This window comes from Ochotona curzoniae, unplaced genomic scaffold (genome assembly GCF_017591425.1).
Source record: "Ochotona curzoniae isolate NIBS_2020 unplaced genomic scaffold, NIBS_Ocur_1.0 patch299, whole genome shotgun sequence".
NCBI classification, from domain to species: domain Eukaryota; kingdom Metazoa; phylum Chordata; class Mammalia; order Lagomorpha; family Ochotonidae; genus Ochotona; species Ochotona curzoniae.
This window is the reverse complement of record NW_024466860.1, coordinates 1-14,919: the sequence shown is the minus strand read 5'-3', so window position 1 is coordinate 14,919 and position 14,919 is coordinate 1. Positions and strand designations below refer to the sequence as shown.

General features: G+C 57.2%; 1 protein-coding gene across 1 annotated transcript; it reads right to left on the bottom strand.

Moving 5' to 3' along the window:
* Window positions 1–4,494: 4,494 nt before the first annotated feature.
* Window positions 4,495–14,913, bottom strand: LOC121167056 (vacuolar fusion protein CCZ1 homolog). Its single transcript, XM_040996428.1, has 6 exons — window positions 14,854–14,913; window positions 11,870–11,903; window positions 11,275–11,392; window positions 7,364–7,522; window positions 7,040–7,167; window positions 4,495–4,804 (listed from the first exon to the last, which is right to left on the bottom strand). The coding sequence occupies exons 2-6, from the start codon at window positions 11,898–11,900 to the stop codon at window positions 4,749–4,751; spliced, it is 492 nt and encodes a 163-aa protein (XP_040852362.1). The 5' UTR covers window positions 11,901–11,903; window positions 14,854–14,913; the 3' UTR covers window positions 4,495–4,748.
* Between the last annotated feature and the right edge of the window lie 6 nt (window positions 14,914–14,919).

Genomic DNA, 14,919 nt, shown 5'->3' with positions numbered 1-14,919 from the left:
CCAGCCAAGCAGATCGGACCCCGGGTAACATAAGGCTGGAGCTTATATACCCCGTTTTGGCTGTAACATACATCAAAGTCAAAAGTAACAAATTTAGATTATGTGGCTCCCGGTGCAAGCAGTCTATTCCGTTCTCACACTCATTATTTACGTTCCCACACTTATTGTTTATGCTCCCACACTTATTATTTACGGCTCATCCCATCCTGGCACCCTTATCTTTATGGCTCCTCCAGTCCCTGGGACCAGGGAACTGTGCCCCTGCCTTCCTGCACCCGGGTTAGTTGATAGGTAAGGTTACAGAGAAACAAGGGCACAGATTCATGCTAAAGTGGAGCTTTCCCACAGTGAAAAAAGTGGAGCTTTCTGACCCAGCGAAGTAGTGGCTTCTCACCCCAAAGGGCCTAATATCACCTAATGCTAATATTCTTAACATTCTAACATACTAACATTATCCCAACACCTGACAAGTCACGCCCATCCCACCCAGCGTCGCGTGCTGGAGCCAGTTCAAGGCCTGGCTGCTCCACTTCAGAAGATTCAACCCATGCTAATGTGGCTCAACCGCTTGGGTCCCTAGCCCCAAATGGGAGACCCCGAAGAAGCCCCTGGCTTCTGACTTCGGTCTGGCCCAGCCTCGGCCACTGGGTTCACTGGGGGATTGAAGCAAGATCTCTTTTCTCTAACTGCCCTTCAAATAAATCTTAAAAAGAAAAGATTCAAAAGTAGCAAAAGATAGACAAGAAATCCTAACACAAAAGGGGATCCTGTGAGGGAGCACTGCGGCTGCGGGGCAGAACGAACACGAAGATCTAACCTTCAGGAACAGCGTCGTGGACTAAAACAAGGCCCTGAGAACTCAGACTCAACGGCTGCATGCGAACCTGGGAGCGCCAACCCCAGCTGCCAACCCCAGCTTGGATTCCAGCGGACTGCGAGGATGGGGAGACAGGCACCTCCGGGCATCCAGGCACGGCGGCCAGATGAATCCCACGCCGCCACTGGGCATCCAGGCACGGCGGCCAGATGAATCCCAGGCCGTCCACAGCCAGCAGAGCTGACCGCATGAACGAGCTGGCAAAGCATGTGCTAGCGGCCGGGAAAGCTACCAGAAGGGAGGTGTGCTGAGCGCTGCCCTGGCTCTGTGGCCCCTCCATATGCAGTGCCACCCGAGGCTGCCCCAGGCTCTCCTGGCGACCCTGCGGCTCCTCCTCCTCCCTCCTGGCTTGTCACAGTAGCTCCTGCAAGGCAGGGACCCTTGGGGGGACACAGCCTGTTCAGAGGCAACACCCCTGCCTCTCGCACCCACACGGTCCAGGCCACTGACCTTACTCCGTCCAGAGCTGACGGAAACAAGAGCCAAGAGAAGGGTCCTTCCTTGACTTGGGAAAACATCCATTTGCTGACGTTTTCATTCTACTTTGCAAAACCCTGAAGACTGGAGCTGTTTGGGGGGAGGCGGAGTGAGGGAGGCAGGCTGCTCCAGGCTCCCCTCAGTGCTCAGTCTATGAGCAGCCCAGCAGGGGGAGAGGGTGCCCCAGAAGGGGGACCCCAAAACCTGCCGCAGGCCTGTCCTGAGGCTTGGTCTCCTCAAACTCCATTCCAGAGAAATACGAGAAGCCCAGGTTCGACCAGAACGAAAAGCTGAGCATGTGGCTCCACAGCATGTACGTGTTCTTCGTGCACGTGCTCTTCGTGGCTCACAGGCGGGAAGAGACCCTCACGGAGAAGGTGAAGGAGAACCGGCTGCTCGAGGAGGCAGTGGCGCGGCAGCGGAGGATGGAGGACGAGGAGCTGGAGGCGAAGTAGGTGCCCCCCCAGGCCCTCGCCGCTGCAGACATCACACAGGCCGCGGGCTCCTACGGGAGTCTGGTGCAGTAGCCGTGGTTCCTGGCTCCTGCTGGGGCCCCGCAAGAGTGATGGGGCGGGCAGCGCCTGGTGCCCACTCGCTCCCAGTTCCGGGTCTGAGACCCTCAGCGTGTCACAGCAACTAGTCCTACGAAGGCTGTGGCAGGGGCCTGGACGGTGTCCCCGGGGTGGCTGCCGGAGGAGCCCCCTGCGGGACGCTGGCACCTCCAGCATCACCCCCACCCCAGCCTCCAGGCTGAGTCAGGTGGGAGTCAGCTGCGGACAGCTAACCACCAGCAGACCCTTCTGCCTCTGAGGCAGGGGAACACCCCGGAGCAATGGACAGCCCCCCTGCCCAGGGAGACCCCTCTGGCTGTGCCTGCCCCCTTCACACACTGGGAATCTCGCGGGGCCCATGCCAACTGTAGGGCAGTCAGGTGTAGGTTGCCCTGTGGCCTTCGCGTGGGGATAGGAGCTGCACACTCTTCCCTCACGTCCTCACGCCTGAGAACCTGGGGCTCATTTGGGCACAGGGAGGCTCCAGGAAGTGATGGGTGGCTGAGGGCATGGGGACAGCGCAGGGATAAGTCGAGGCCACCTGGTTCAGTACAGGCCTGTGACGTCACCTCCTTCCATGTGCCTCGGCCTCCTCCTCTGGCTAGTGGACATAACCTGGCCCGGGCCCGTGGTGCGGTGAAGCAGGTTCCCACCTGCCCAGGCCGGGGAGATGGGGATCCCCCTCAGGACCCCAGGCAGGTGGCTCAGCTCTGCCTGGGAGCACACACTACGACACACTTAGAAGGTCTTTGGCCAGGCCGCTTTCCCTTGGAGCTACGTGGCTATATCACCATGACCGCATGTGAAGGCAGGACGACTTCCGGCTACAGCTCACACCACACAGCCTGACTGGGTGCCACACCCCAGCCCCAACTCCCAGCTCCAATCCTGGCTCTGCTCCCAGGCCAGCTGCCTGCACACCCACACCCGCACTACCCATGCGGGAGACCCAGATGGGCCGCCAGGCTCCTGACTTCCGTCTGGCCCAGCCCTGGCTTGCTGCTGACATTTGGGGAGGGACCCAGTGGTAGGGAAACCTCTCTCTTACTACCTTTCAAATACATTTTTAAAAAGTGGGCGGGAAAAAAAGGTACTTTCTTTGCTTGCTTTTTAGGCTGTCTCTGTTACAAGAGGAAGAGGCCAAAAAACAAGACCAGGAGATCAGCATCATGGTGCTGAAGGAGCCAGTGGACGCCCCGCCCGCAAGCCAGACGCCCAGCCCCCCCAAGGAGGACGCAGCTGTGCCCCAGGCCGGCAAGGCCATCGCGGGCAAGAAGAAGAAGAAGTGAGGGCGCCCAGCGCTGTAGCGCACCACAGCGCACCGCCTACGACCTACTGCCCGCCTGCCACCTGCCCGGCTCCTGGGGCTCCGGGGGCTCCGGGGCTCTAGGTGGACAGACCACACCACAGACGTGTCTGCGCTCTAAAATGAAAACCGATATGAGTGGATGGTAAATGCTTATTAAACATGTTTCCAAAGCATCAAGGGATGTACTGGTGACTCAGTTTACAGTCTGAGAACATGGCTCAGGTGGATCGGAACATGTGCGGGATGGGCAGAGCTATGGCTGTTTCCTGAGGCTGCTCTGGCCCGAGAGGCTCCCAGCACTGTCCCCGCAGCAGCCCCTGTGGGCGGCAGGAAGGTGAGGCGCAAGGCAGGTCTGCCACAGCGGGCAAGGGCAGGCCGTAGTCCTGGGCAGCTCACTCAGTTTGTGCGTCCGAAGCACCCCCGGGCCCCAGCACACCCCAAGCCCAGGGCATTAGGGCGGATCAAGGGAGACGCTCACCTTTGTCCAAGGGAAGCTTCTCAGAAACCACAGCGAGGCTAAAGCTAAAGGCACAGGGAGGGCGTCCCGGGCAGTCAGCTCTGTCGGCCACAGCAGCCAGCAGCGCAAGGCAAAGCAGAACCTACACGAACAAAGATGGCGAATAACCAGGAACCCGAGGGTAGGAACAGCGCTCGGACCCCGGGGGAAATGGCCGCAGTGACAGAAGTGACAGGAAGACCCCGGAGCAGCAGAGAACCAAGAACCCTGACCCCACACGGACAGGAGGCAGAATGCAGCCCAGGAGAGGCCAGCCCCGAACCCGCCAGCAGCCCAGCACCATCTCGGCCACGCCACAGACCACGATGCAGCGTGGGGCTGTCGGCAAGCAGGGGCGGCTGGAAGCAGAGCTGCTGCCCGTGGAGCCCCGGGCCAAGAGGCCAGCACGGCAGACAGCAGGCCTGACACCGCGGGGACGGCAGCCGCTGCCCACTGCCCTCCCGGGACTCAGAGGGCATGCCCGAGGGAGGCCACGCGGGCACCGGGTGCTCCTGGGGCACCAGCCGGCAAGCTGAACGCTTCGCGTGGGGGGCCGCACTGGCACCTTTGCTGAGTTCTTGGCACGGGTGTGCTCTGGGGGAAATGAAAGCCGGCAGTTGTTCTGGGCAAGTGCCTCCCGGCTCCCCACTGGGGTCCCCTGACTGTGGAAGGGACCCCAGCTCTGAGGAGCTTCGGCAGCTGAACGAGTGTAACAAGCACGAGGGCTGGTGGGCCTGGCCTCCTAGTGAGCAACAGGGGAGAGACTTGATGCCAGACCAGAATGTTAAAAAGTGTAACAATTTATTAGTCTTATTTTCCAGTAAAATATTCACATAATGTCCAAATGGAATGATATAGAGCTATTCCCCACTACCTTGAGTCAATTCCACATAAATATTTAAAATCTAAAAACCTCAGGGGAGTCATCAGGCTGCGTAGAAATTTGATTCCTCAGAGCAAGTATTGCTTTACTCGTCATCCAGCCGCTCGGCAGCAGCCGTGGCTCGTGGGGTGAGCGGGCGTGGGCGAGCCCACGCGTCAGTCCAGGAAGAAGATGTTGTTGAACTGCGTGGCACACAGCTTCTTCACCTCTTCTGCGGAGAGAGCAGATGGGGTCAGCAAGGAAGCGCTCCCCCACGCCTTGGGATTTACTTCCTGAAGCTGTCGGGCATAAAGCTGAGAGTAAAGAAAGCTTGTGTGAATCCTGACCGGAAATCCCAGCAGCTTAGGGAAGAAACTGAGAGAAAGGGGGAAAAAAAACACCTAGCAGACCATGAGCGCTGGGACTTGACAGCACCCCCAGCACTGCAGCCTCCTGTCCCGCCCGCAGCCCGCCCGCAGCCAGCCCGCAGCCCGCCCGCAGCCAGCCCGCAGCCAGCCGAGAGGCCCTGCAGCACTGTGGATGAGGTGGAGCACTGAGCAGGAGACAACACGGACACCTTGCACGCCCGTCACTTGATCCCAGGGCCAGTGCTGTGGGGTAGTGTATGAAGCCACTGCCTGTGACACCAGCATCCCATGGGGCACCTGTCTGAGTTCCCGGCTGCTCCACTTCCCATCCAGCTCCCTGCTCAAGTACCCGGGATGGCAGTGGAAGATGGCCCGGGGCCATCTGTGGCCCCTGTGCCCATGTGGGAGACCTCAGGAAACTCCTGACCCCCGGCTCTGGCCTGGAGCAGACCCAGCTGTTGTAGTCATTTGGGGAGTGAATCAGAGGACAGAAGACTCTGGTAACTCTGCGAGAGCCATGTGGAGTCGGGCAGTCACTGAGCGGGGGATGCGCTATTACGTGAAGACAGGTGCAGGGCATCTCCCTGGCCGTCACACTGCTTGCTCCAGTACTCAGTGGCCCGCTCAGCAGGGTGGTCCGACCTGGGCGAGGGGGCTGTCAGGACCCCAGGAGCAGCTGCAGGGTCACACAGGGGACCAACTGAGCACACTGGCTGGAAGCTGGGGCACGCCGCTCCTTGCCTGTTTCCTCACACTAACGTCAACAGCAACTGTGCGTCCTGTGTCTTTATCACAGGACATCCAAAGGGATCCTGAACAGAACTGATTTGAGAAGCAAGAGTGACACAAGACAAAGGCAGGCATCCTCTACCCCTCGGTACATGTCCCAAACAGGATTAAGTAAACTGGAACTGGCACCGCGGCATGCAGGTAAAGCTTCTACCTGCAGTACCAACATCCCATACAGACACTGGTTCAAGTCCTGGCTACTCCACTTCCCATCCACTGAGCTACAAATGCACCTGGGGAAGCAGCGGAGGAAGACTCAAGGCCCCGGCTTGTGCAGCCGTGTGGGAGACCCAGAAGAGGCTCCTGGCTCCTGACTACCTCACTTCAGGCCGTTATGGTCCTTCTCAGCGTGAACCAGCTCCATCTCTGTCTTACCTTCTTTTGGTAACTGCTTTTCCAATGAAAATAAGAAACTTTTTTTTTTTAAAGATTTATTTATTTTCATTGGAAATCAGCTTTACAGAGAGGAATCGTCTGTGTGCTGGTTCACTCACCAAGCGGTCACAACAGCCAGAGCTGGGCTGATCCGAAGCCAGGAGCCAGGAGCCTCCTCCGGGTCTCCCACACAGGTGCAGGGTCCCAAGGCTTTCAGCCGTCTTCAACTGCTTTCTCAGGCCACAGGCAGGGAGCTGGATGGGAAGTGGAGCAGACGGGACATGAGCCAGCATTCATATGGGATCCCAGTGCATGCAAAGCAAGGCTACCACACCAGGCCCAAATGAAACTAAATCTTTTTTTTTTAAAGGGGGTGTGTTCTAGCTTAAAGTTTCAGGGCTTCTGTGGTGCTGAAGTTAAACCACTGTGTGTCCCTGACACCCATGTGGGCACCTGCTATGGCCTAGTGCTCCACTTCGAGGCCAGCTCCTTGGTCATACACTTTGGAAAGCAGCACCAGTGGTCATAACGCCTGGGACCTGCACGCACAGGACAGACCTGGATGGAGCTCCCGGCTCGCGGTTTCTTTCTGGCCTGGCTGCTGCGGCCATTCGGGGAGTGAGCAAGCAGGTGCAACATGTCTGCCTCTCCTCTTTCTGTAACTCTACGTTTCAAATAAATAAGTAAAACCTTAAAACATCAAGCAAAGACTTGAGTCAGTGTGTCCCTGTGCCTCTCCCAGTGCTGACGAGCCAGCCTTGAGCGCCAGGCGCCCACCTCCCAGTACTGACGAGCCAGCCTTGAGCGCCAGGCGCCCACCTCCCAGTGCTGAGTCAGCCTTGAGCGCCCACCTCCCAGTGCTGAGTCAGCCTCGAGCGCCCACCTCCCAGTGCTGAGTCAGCCTTGAGCGCCAGGCGCGCTCATGTGCCATTTACCGTTGACTTCAATGAGGTTTGCGTTTTTCTGATTCAAAATAACATACAGCTCCCGCTGGTCTGACTTCTTGCCGACCACCCAGTAGTCGCTCATGGCCTTCACGATGATTTCTTCATCCTCATCCACTCTGTAAAACAGGAGTGTCCATGAGGCAGACGGGCGGCCGGTGCAGGGCACACATTCCGACAGCAAGGACGGGCCAGGGCTGTGTGCACCTGCGGCCTGGGCACGCGGGCCAGCCGCAGCCTGCGAGGGGAGCTCTGGACACTGGGGCCCAGAGGGGTCCTCTGCTGAGCCCGCCCCGTGGGGGGCCCTGGCGTTACCTCGTGAAGTCACTGTTGATGTCCCCGAGGATCTTCATGAGGTCGGGGGGCACGGACGTGAGGGACACGCTGGGGGTTTTACGCATGTGGATGGTGCTCTTCTCGGCCAGGTTCATGTGGTTGAAGTAGATGAACTTAAACTGGGGCTCCTTCTCAGACCTGGGGGAACACGCCCACCTTGACCACCCCACCTCCCGGCGCAGCTGCGAGGCCCTGGGGCCCGGCACCCAAGGACAGTTCCCTCACTCAGCAGCAGATCATCTGTGCAGAAGCAAAGTGTGCAATGTGAGGGAGTTTTTCAGAGAGGTGATGTTTTTCTTAAAATCCCAGAAATGGCCCAGTATGTGGCATACAAATAAGACACCACCTGCCATGCTGGCATCCCAAATGGGCGCTGGCTCCAGTCCCGGCTGATCCACATCCTATCCATTCCCTGCTAACGCTCCCGGGAAAGCAGCTGAGGATGGCCCATGTCCTTGAGCCCCTGTACCCACATGGGAGCAGCAGCTGAAGCTCCTGGCTTCAAATTGGCCCACTTCGAGCTGCTGCAGCCATCTGGAGTGAGCCGGTGGATCGAACATCTGTGACTCCCGCCCTCTAAATAAATAAATCTTGAAAAAAAAAAAGAAAAAGAAAAAAGAAACGTACAATATAAAGTACCCCAAATGTGTACTATAAAAACAGAGCAAAGACGTACTCTAGGTAGAGCCCAGGAATCACCCTGAAGGTCCCAACGGGAGGTGGGGAGGCTGGGAGAGCCAGCGGCGGGCACCCCAGGCCCCTGTCGGGGCGTCTCTGAGCATGCGGCCCTCCGCTGACGCTCTCCCAGGTGCGTGAGCAGAGAGGAGCATCGGAAGTGGAGCAGCCGGGACTCGAACCAGCACCTATGTGAGATGCTGTCCTGGGCCCCGCGTGATAGCGTAATGTAATTGCCTTGAATGCGCCAGAATCCCATATGGGCACCGGTTCTAATCCTGGCCAACCCATTTCCCATCCAGCTCCCTGCCTGTGGTCTTGGAATGCAGTAGAGGACGGCCCAAAGCCTTGGGACCCTGCACCCGCGTGGGAGACCTGGAGGAAGTTCCTGGCTCCTGGTTTCGGATTGGCTCAGCTCAGGCTGTTGCGGCCACTTGGGGAGTAAATCAACGGCCAGAAGATCTTCCTCTCTGTCTCTCTTCCTCTCTGTATATCCGCCTTTCCAAAAAAAGTAAATAATTCTTTTTTTTTTAAGAGAAAGGTTTTTTTTTTTTAAGATTTATTTTATAATTTTTATTGGAAAGGTGGATATACAGAGAGGAGGATCTTCCGTCTGATTATTCACTCCCCAAGTGAGCGCAATGGCTGATGCTATGCTGATCCGAAGCCAGGAACCAGGAGCTTCTTCCGGGTCTCCCACGCAGGTGCAGGGTCCCAAAGCTTTGGGCCATCCTCCACTGCTTTCCCAGGCCACAGGCAGGGAGCTGGAAGGGAAGCGGGGCTGCCGGGATAGAACCGGCGCCCATATGGGATCCCGGGCGTGCAAGGCGAGGACCTTAACCACTGCGCCATCGCGCTGGGCCCAAAAAGTAAATTCTTAAAAAAAAAAAACCCACTGTCCTGGGGGGAGAGATGTGTGGCAGGACACGCAGGGGTCTAAACGGAGGCTAACGGGCAGCTCATAGTACAATTTTCAACAAATGCCAGCAGCAGCTCCTTCTGGCCACAGCAGCACTGCCAGCCAGGCCCCTCTGGTGTAACCCGGGTTGTGAAGTTCACAGAGCCCTGGGGCAATTCTACCTCTGCACACGGTCCACAAGTGATGAGCTGCCCGGCCCGTGACCTCTGCACAGCCCGCCAGGGCCCGGGACGGGGACCGCACACCCACTCCAGCTATCATTTCCTAATTCGTGGGACCCAAAGCAGACTTCACGCACTCACGCATCCTTCAAACACAACCTTGGCATGGGCGTCGGGCCGAGCACTGAGGGCCCCTGTCCCACACAGGAGAGCCCATGCCCAAGGCCTGGCTCCCACTCTGGCTGCAGCTTCCTGCTAACGTGGGCCTGAGCAGGGCTGATGGCTCAGGTAACCCCAGAGCAGCACCACAAGATCTCCTTTGGGTAGAAATGTTCACTTGAGGCCGGTGCAGTAGCCTGGTGGCTGAAGTCCTCACCTTGCATGCATTGGGATTCCACAGGGGCACCAGTCCATATCCCAGCTGCTCCATTTCCCAACCAGCTCCCTGCCTGTGGCCCGGAAAAGCAGTCGAGGGCGACCCAAAGCCTTGGGGCCCTGCACCCGCATGGGAGACCCAGAAGAGGCTCCTGGCTCCCGGTTTTGGATGAGCTCAGCTCTGGCCATTGTGGCCACTTAAGGAGTGAACAAACAGATGGGAGATCTTTCATCTCTCCTTCTCTTTATAATTCTGACTTTCCAATAAAAATAAATCTATTACAAAAATGTTCACTTCTTGGTCTTTTTTTTTTTTTTAAACGAAGCAGGCTGTCAGCAATACACCCCCACGTGCTCAGCCTAGATCTGAAGGACTTTCCTCTGAACTCACAAACCGCACAGAGAATTCCGGCCTTCAGTCCCTTCTCGAAAGCCCTCAGGAACAGGCTGTTTACTGTCCAGAGGGCCGCCCACCTGCTCGCTCCTACAATACCCGTTCTTCACAGCCATCAGGGCTTGGTGAGGCGGCCAAGGGCCCGCAGTGGCCCACACCAGCTCCAGCACCTGGCCTCAAGCCCCCAAGCCGCCACTTGCTAGCGATTCCCCGTGGGCCTGCACAGCAGCTGGCGCGGCCATGCAAGCTGCTGCACCTGCTTGCTGCCTTCACAGAGCCACGCTGACCGTGCTGCCAGCACGGGTGCAGCCGCCTGGGCTGCCCAGGGCCTCCAGACAAGCCCAACACACACAGCTCAGCACCCCCAATCCCAGCATGCAGCCCACCCAGGGTGAGCTGAGGGGGCTCCTGAAGGACCCCCTCAGCTGCGCATCTGGAGGGGTATGCCTGAAGCCACAGGGGTGCTGACCCCATGTGCACTGCTGTTTGCATGCATACACAGGATCAGGTTTAACATGTAGGCCAAGGGCGGGAGGAGACCAACATCACTGCCAATAAAATGGAGCAATCATAGCAACTTTTCTAACAACCCCACATACGATCACGTCAAGGACGTTCACTTTTTCATTTAAGGAAGCGGACGTGGCTTCTCTCCGGCACAGGTGACACCGCACCACTGCCTTCAATGGATAAGACAACGAGACGGTCATTACGTGACCAGCAGGTTGGCAGCCCATACACCAGGCATGCTGGGCAGGACCCATCTCGTGAGAGATTTCATACGCTACCCAGAATACATGTAGCTTGCAGCTTTTGAACTGTTTGTTTCTGGAACTTTCCTGTAATATTTCTGGACTATAGTTGACATCCTACAGAAACTGCAGGAAGCAACGCTGGGTAAGAGGTGGGCGTTCCTGTGCAACTGTCCTCTCCATGCACTGAAATAGTGCTATGGTCAACAATCTTTAAAACCACCCTGCCCTTTCCAAGACCAGTTAAATGTTGAAAGTAAACATGAGAGGGCCTGGCGCGGTAGCCTCGTCCCTCACACGCACCTGGAGCCCACATGGGCATCAGTTCTAATCCTGGCAGCTCCACTTCCCATCCAGCTCCCTGCCTGTGGCCTTGGAAAGCAGTTGAGGATGGTCCAAAGCCTTGGGACCCTGCACCCGTGTGGGAGACCTGTAGGAGGTTCCTGGCTCCTGGCTCTGGATTGGCTCAGCTCTAGCCTTTGTGGCCACTTAGGGAGTGAGCCAGCAGACAAAAGGTCTTTGTCTCTGTCTCTCTTTCTCTCTGTAAATCTGCCTTCCAATAAAAATAAAAAATAAATCTTTTTTAAAAAGTAAACACAACGCAAAGTACGAACCCAGATATTCTCTTGTTGATGTTGAACTGCTCGCAGACGTCGGACGCCAGCACGGTGAGCTGGGGCCCCACGATGCTGTCCAGTCTCCGGCAGAAGTCCACGGTCAGCTGGGTGGAGGCTAGCGAGTGACGGAGACACTGGTCAGGGCCAGAGCCCGGAGAGCCAGCACCCCCCCAGGGCTGGGCCGCAGGTGACAGCTTCCTAACGGGCTTGGGAGTGGGGCGGGGCCGTGATGAACTAGATGAGAAGAGAAAGGCGCAGGCGTCCCTCCGGGACGTCACCCTGGGGTGCCTGTGAGGGTGGCGGGTCGTCAGCCGACCCCAGGCCGACCAGCAAGGTGAAGTGTTTAACCAGCGCTGCACAGCGCTCACGGGCCAGGGGCCGGCTGGCTGGGGCTTTACACACACAGCCTCCCTCGAGACAGGCCCGCTGCTGTCCTGGTCCACACCTGAGGAGCCACAGAGCCGGGCCCAGGCCCCACGGCTGACGAGCGGAAAGCGCTCCCGAGCTGCCTACAACAACGCGTCGCTTCCCAACAGGCCCCACGTGCGATGAAACGCTGCCGTGGCCTGAAGCCGGACCCGGGTGCACGTACCGTCAATCATGAAGCACACGGCTGCGCTCATGGCCTGCAAGAGAAGAGACCCGGATGAGCCTGGAGGGGGTGCAGGGGTCTCCCCCACGGCCAACTGCGGCCACGTGGGTGGGGGGGACACGTGTCCCCAAGGTGGTGCCGTCTGCTGGACAACCTGGCTCCACACACGCCCTCCCGCACTGGTCTAGGTGCAGGTGGAGGTGAGAGGGAGAGGTAAGACGCACAGGGTTTACCTGCAGCAGAAACACAGAGGGGCAGAGCCCAGGCGCACAGCGTGCCGGGTACGCACTGCGGTCCGCCATGCTTGAGTTTCTGGCAACACCGGTTAAAAGGCAGCCACAGGTGGGCCGGTCCCCACGGCAGACAGCTGCAGCCACGGTGTGGCGGGTAACAGTTAACCCACCACCAAGCAAGAGTATAAACGAACAGCCAAAACCCTTCAAAAGCAAAGATCATTTTAAATGACAGGAGGCCTAGCAAATGTAAGCCTAACAGTGAAAAGCCACAGACTTCCCCAGTACCCACACCTGCCTGAGAACCCAGGGCTACACGGCTCTTCAACCACCATCTTCAGATGTGGTACTGGCGGCTGGGACACGGCGGCCCACACACAGGCCACACCAATCCCCGTCACGGCTGGACACACAGCCACACACAGCCCACTCAGCTCCCACCTGGCCCTGGCCGGAGCCCCTCAGCTCCCTCCTGTCCCTGACTGGACCCAGCTCCCCCCTCTTAAGCATCTTCAGAAAGCGCATGGAAGATGCATATTATAGAAATTTCACCCCGAACTTCACTTTTTGGGGAGAGTGACACCAGAACAAACCTTTCAATTCAAGTTCGCACAAACTTTACTGCACAGCCTTTATATCAGCCAATATGTAGTTTCTACAGTCAAAGCAAATCACATTCACCCTAATTCATAAATAAATCGTAATTGTGATTTGCCCATAAACAGAGGGGAAAGCCTGTGGCTTACAGTTCCACTCAACGGGTTTTGTGGGCAGAGGACTTTGGATTTTGCTGCCGACCACCTTCGTGCCCACATTCCACTCCCCAGGATATGGGAGCACGGGTCCCGCCGGAAGGTCGGCAGTGGCTGGCGTCCCGCGGACCCAGGGAGGCCCCGCCTGGCCTCCGGCCTACTCTCCGGAGAGCTCCGACCCTCCCAGGGTGCAGCTGGCAGTGAAACCAGGCCATCTGCTTCAAACTCAGAACACCAAGGACGGCGGCGGCCACTTGTCACGACTGTTGAGACACTGGTGGAGATGCCGTGTCTCAGAGCCCGGTACCCAGGTACAGACTCCTGCCATGCTGACGCTCAGCCCTGAGGGTGGCAGGTGACCACCAGGCACCATCCTTGTGGGAGGCCTGGGCTGAGTTCCTGACTCCCAGCGTCAGCCAGGCCCTGCCAGCTGCTGCCGCTGAGGGCATTCAGGCAGGTGGGCGGCTGCGTGTTTTCAAATTAATTGATTAGCTAAACACAAAGAGTCTCACTTAAGAAAAAAGGTACATAAAGGGAATGATGAATTCATGCACTCTTACTGCCAAGGCACGGGCGTCCTACCCCACGCTCTCCAACGCTGCCAGGGCAGTGGCAAGGAGGCCACAGGGAAGCCACCAGCCACGGCAAAGGGAACCACCACTTAAACCTCCCAAACAAAACAGTACTAATGGCAGACGCCGAATGAGACTTGCTTTTCCCTAAAGCTCAGGATGAATACGATGGGCAATTTTTACAGATATAAACACAATTTTTAAAAAGATTTACTTATTTTTATTGGAAAGTCAGATATACAGAGAAGAGCAGACACGGAGAAGAAGACCTTCGGCCCGATGATTCACTCCCCAAGCAGCTGCAACAGCTGGAACTGAGCCAATCTGAAGCCAGGAGCCAGGAACCTCTTCCAAGTCTCCCATGTGGGCGCAGGGTCCCAAGGCTTCAGGCCGTCTGTGACTGCTTTCCCAGGCCAGCCAGGCAGTTGGATGGGAAGTGGAGCTGCTGGGATTAGAACTGGTGCACATATGGGATCCCGGTGTGCTCAAGCAGAGGACCATAACCACTATGCTATCGCACTGGGCCTTATAAACACAAATCTTAAAAACAAAACACACCGTAATGCAGGCCAGTGCTGTGGCAGCAGGCTAAGCCACTGCTTAGGACAGCCACACGCCGTACTGGGGCACTGGTGTGAGTGCCGCCATTCAGCTCCTCAGCAACGGGCCTGGGGAGGCAGTGGAAACGGGCCAAGCACTTGAGCTTCTGTCACACCACGTGGGCAACCTGGGCGTAGGACCTGATAGCCTAGGGACTGAATCTTTACCTTGCATGTGCCAGGATCCCACCTGGGCGCCGGTTCTAATCCTGGCGGCCCCGCTTCCCATCCAGCTTCTTGCTTGTGGCCTGGGAAAGCAGTCGAGGACGGCCCAAAGCTTTGGGACCCTGCACCCGCGTGGGAGACCCGGAAGAGGCTCCTGGCTCCTGGCTTTGGATTGGCTTAGCTCTGGCCATTGCAGCCACCTGGGGAGTGAACCAGCAGATGGAAGATCTTCCTCTCTGTCTTTCCTCCTCTGTGTATATCTAACTTTCCAATAAAAGCAAATAAATCTTTAAAAAAATCTAATATTAACAAAATTAATATAAACACACATTTTTATAATCATGTCCAAACAGACACCATTGTCCTGAGGGAATCCGCGCGTCCCAGCAGGCAGGATCCCCTGTGAGGGAGGCCAGGGCCCAGCCCGCGGGCTCTCAACCGGGAGCTGCAGCGCACACAGCAGCCTGAGCCTGCTCCTGCTGCATCGACCGTGCCTGCCCGAGGGCCGAACAAGCCCGCCCCGCTTCCCGGGCTCTAGATAACTAGAACTTTTACCATTTTTTTCCAAAAAACACGTAAGAAGCTGGTGTAGGATCCGAGACACACACAAGAACGACTTACTGTCCTGTTAACTTGTAACTCCAGAGGGAAAAGCAGTGTTACCTTATAAACGATTAAATGGAGCTCTTCATAGGTATCGTCTGTGTTGACAAAAATTTTGGGAAATCT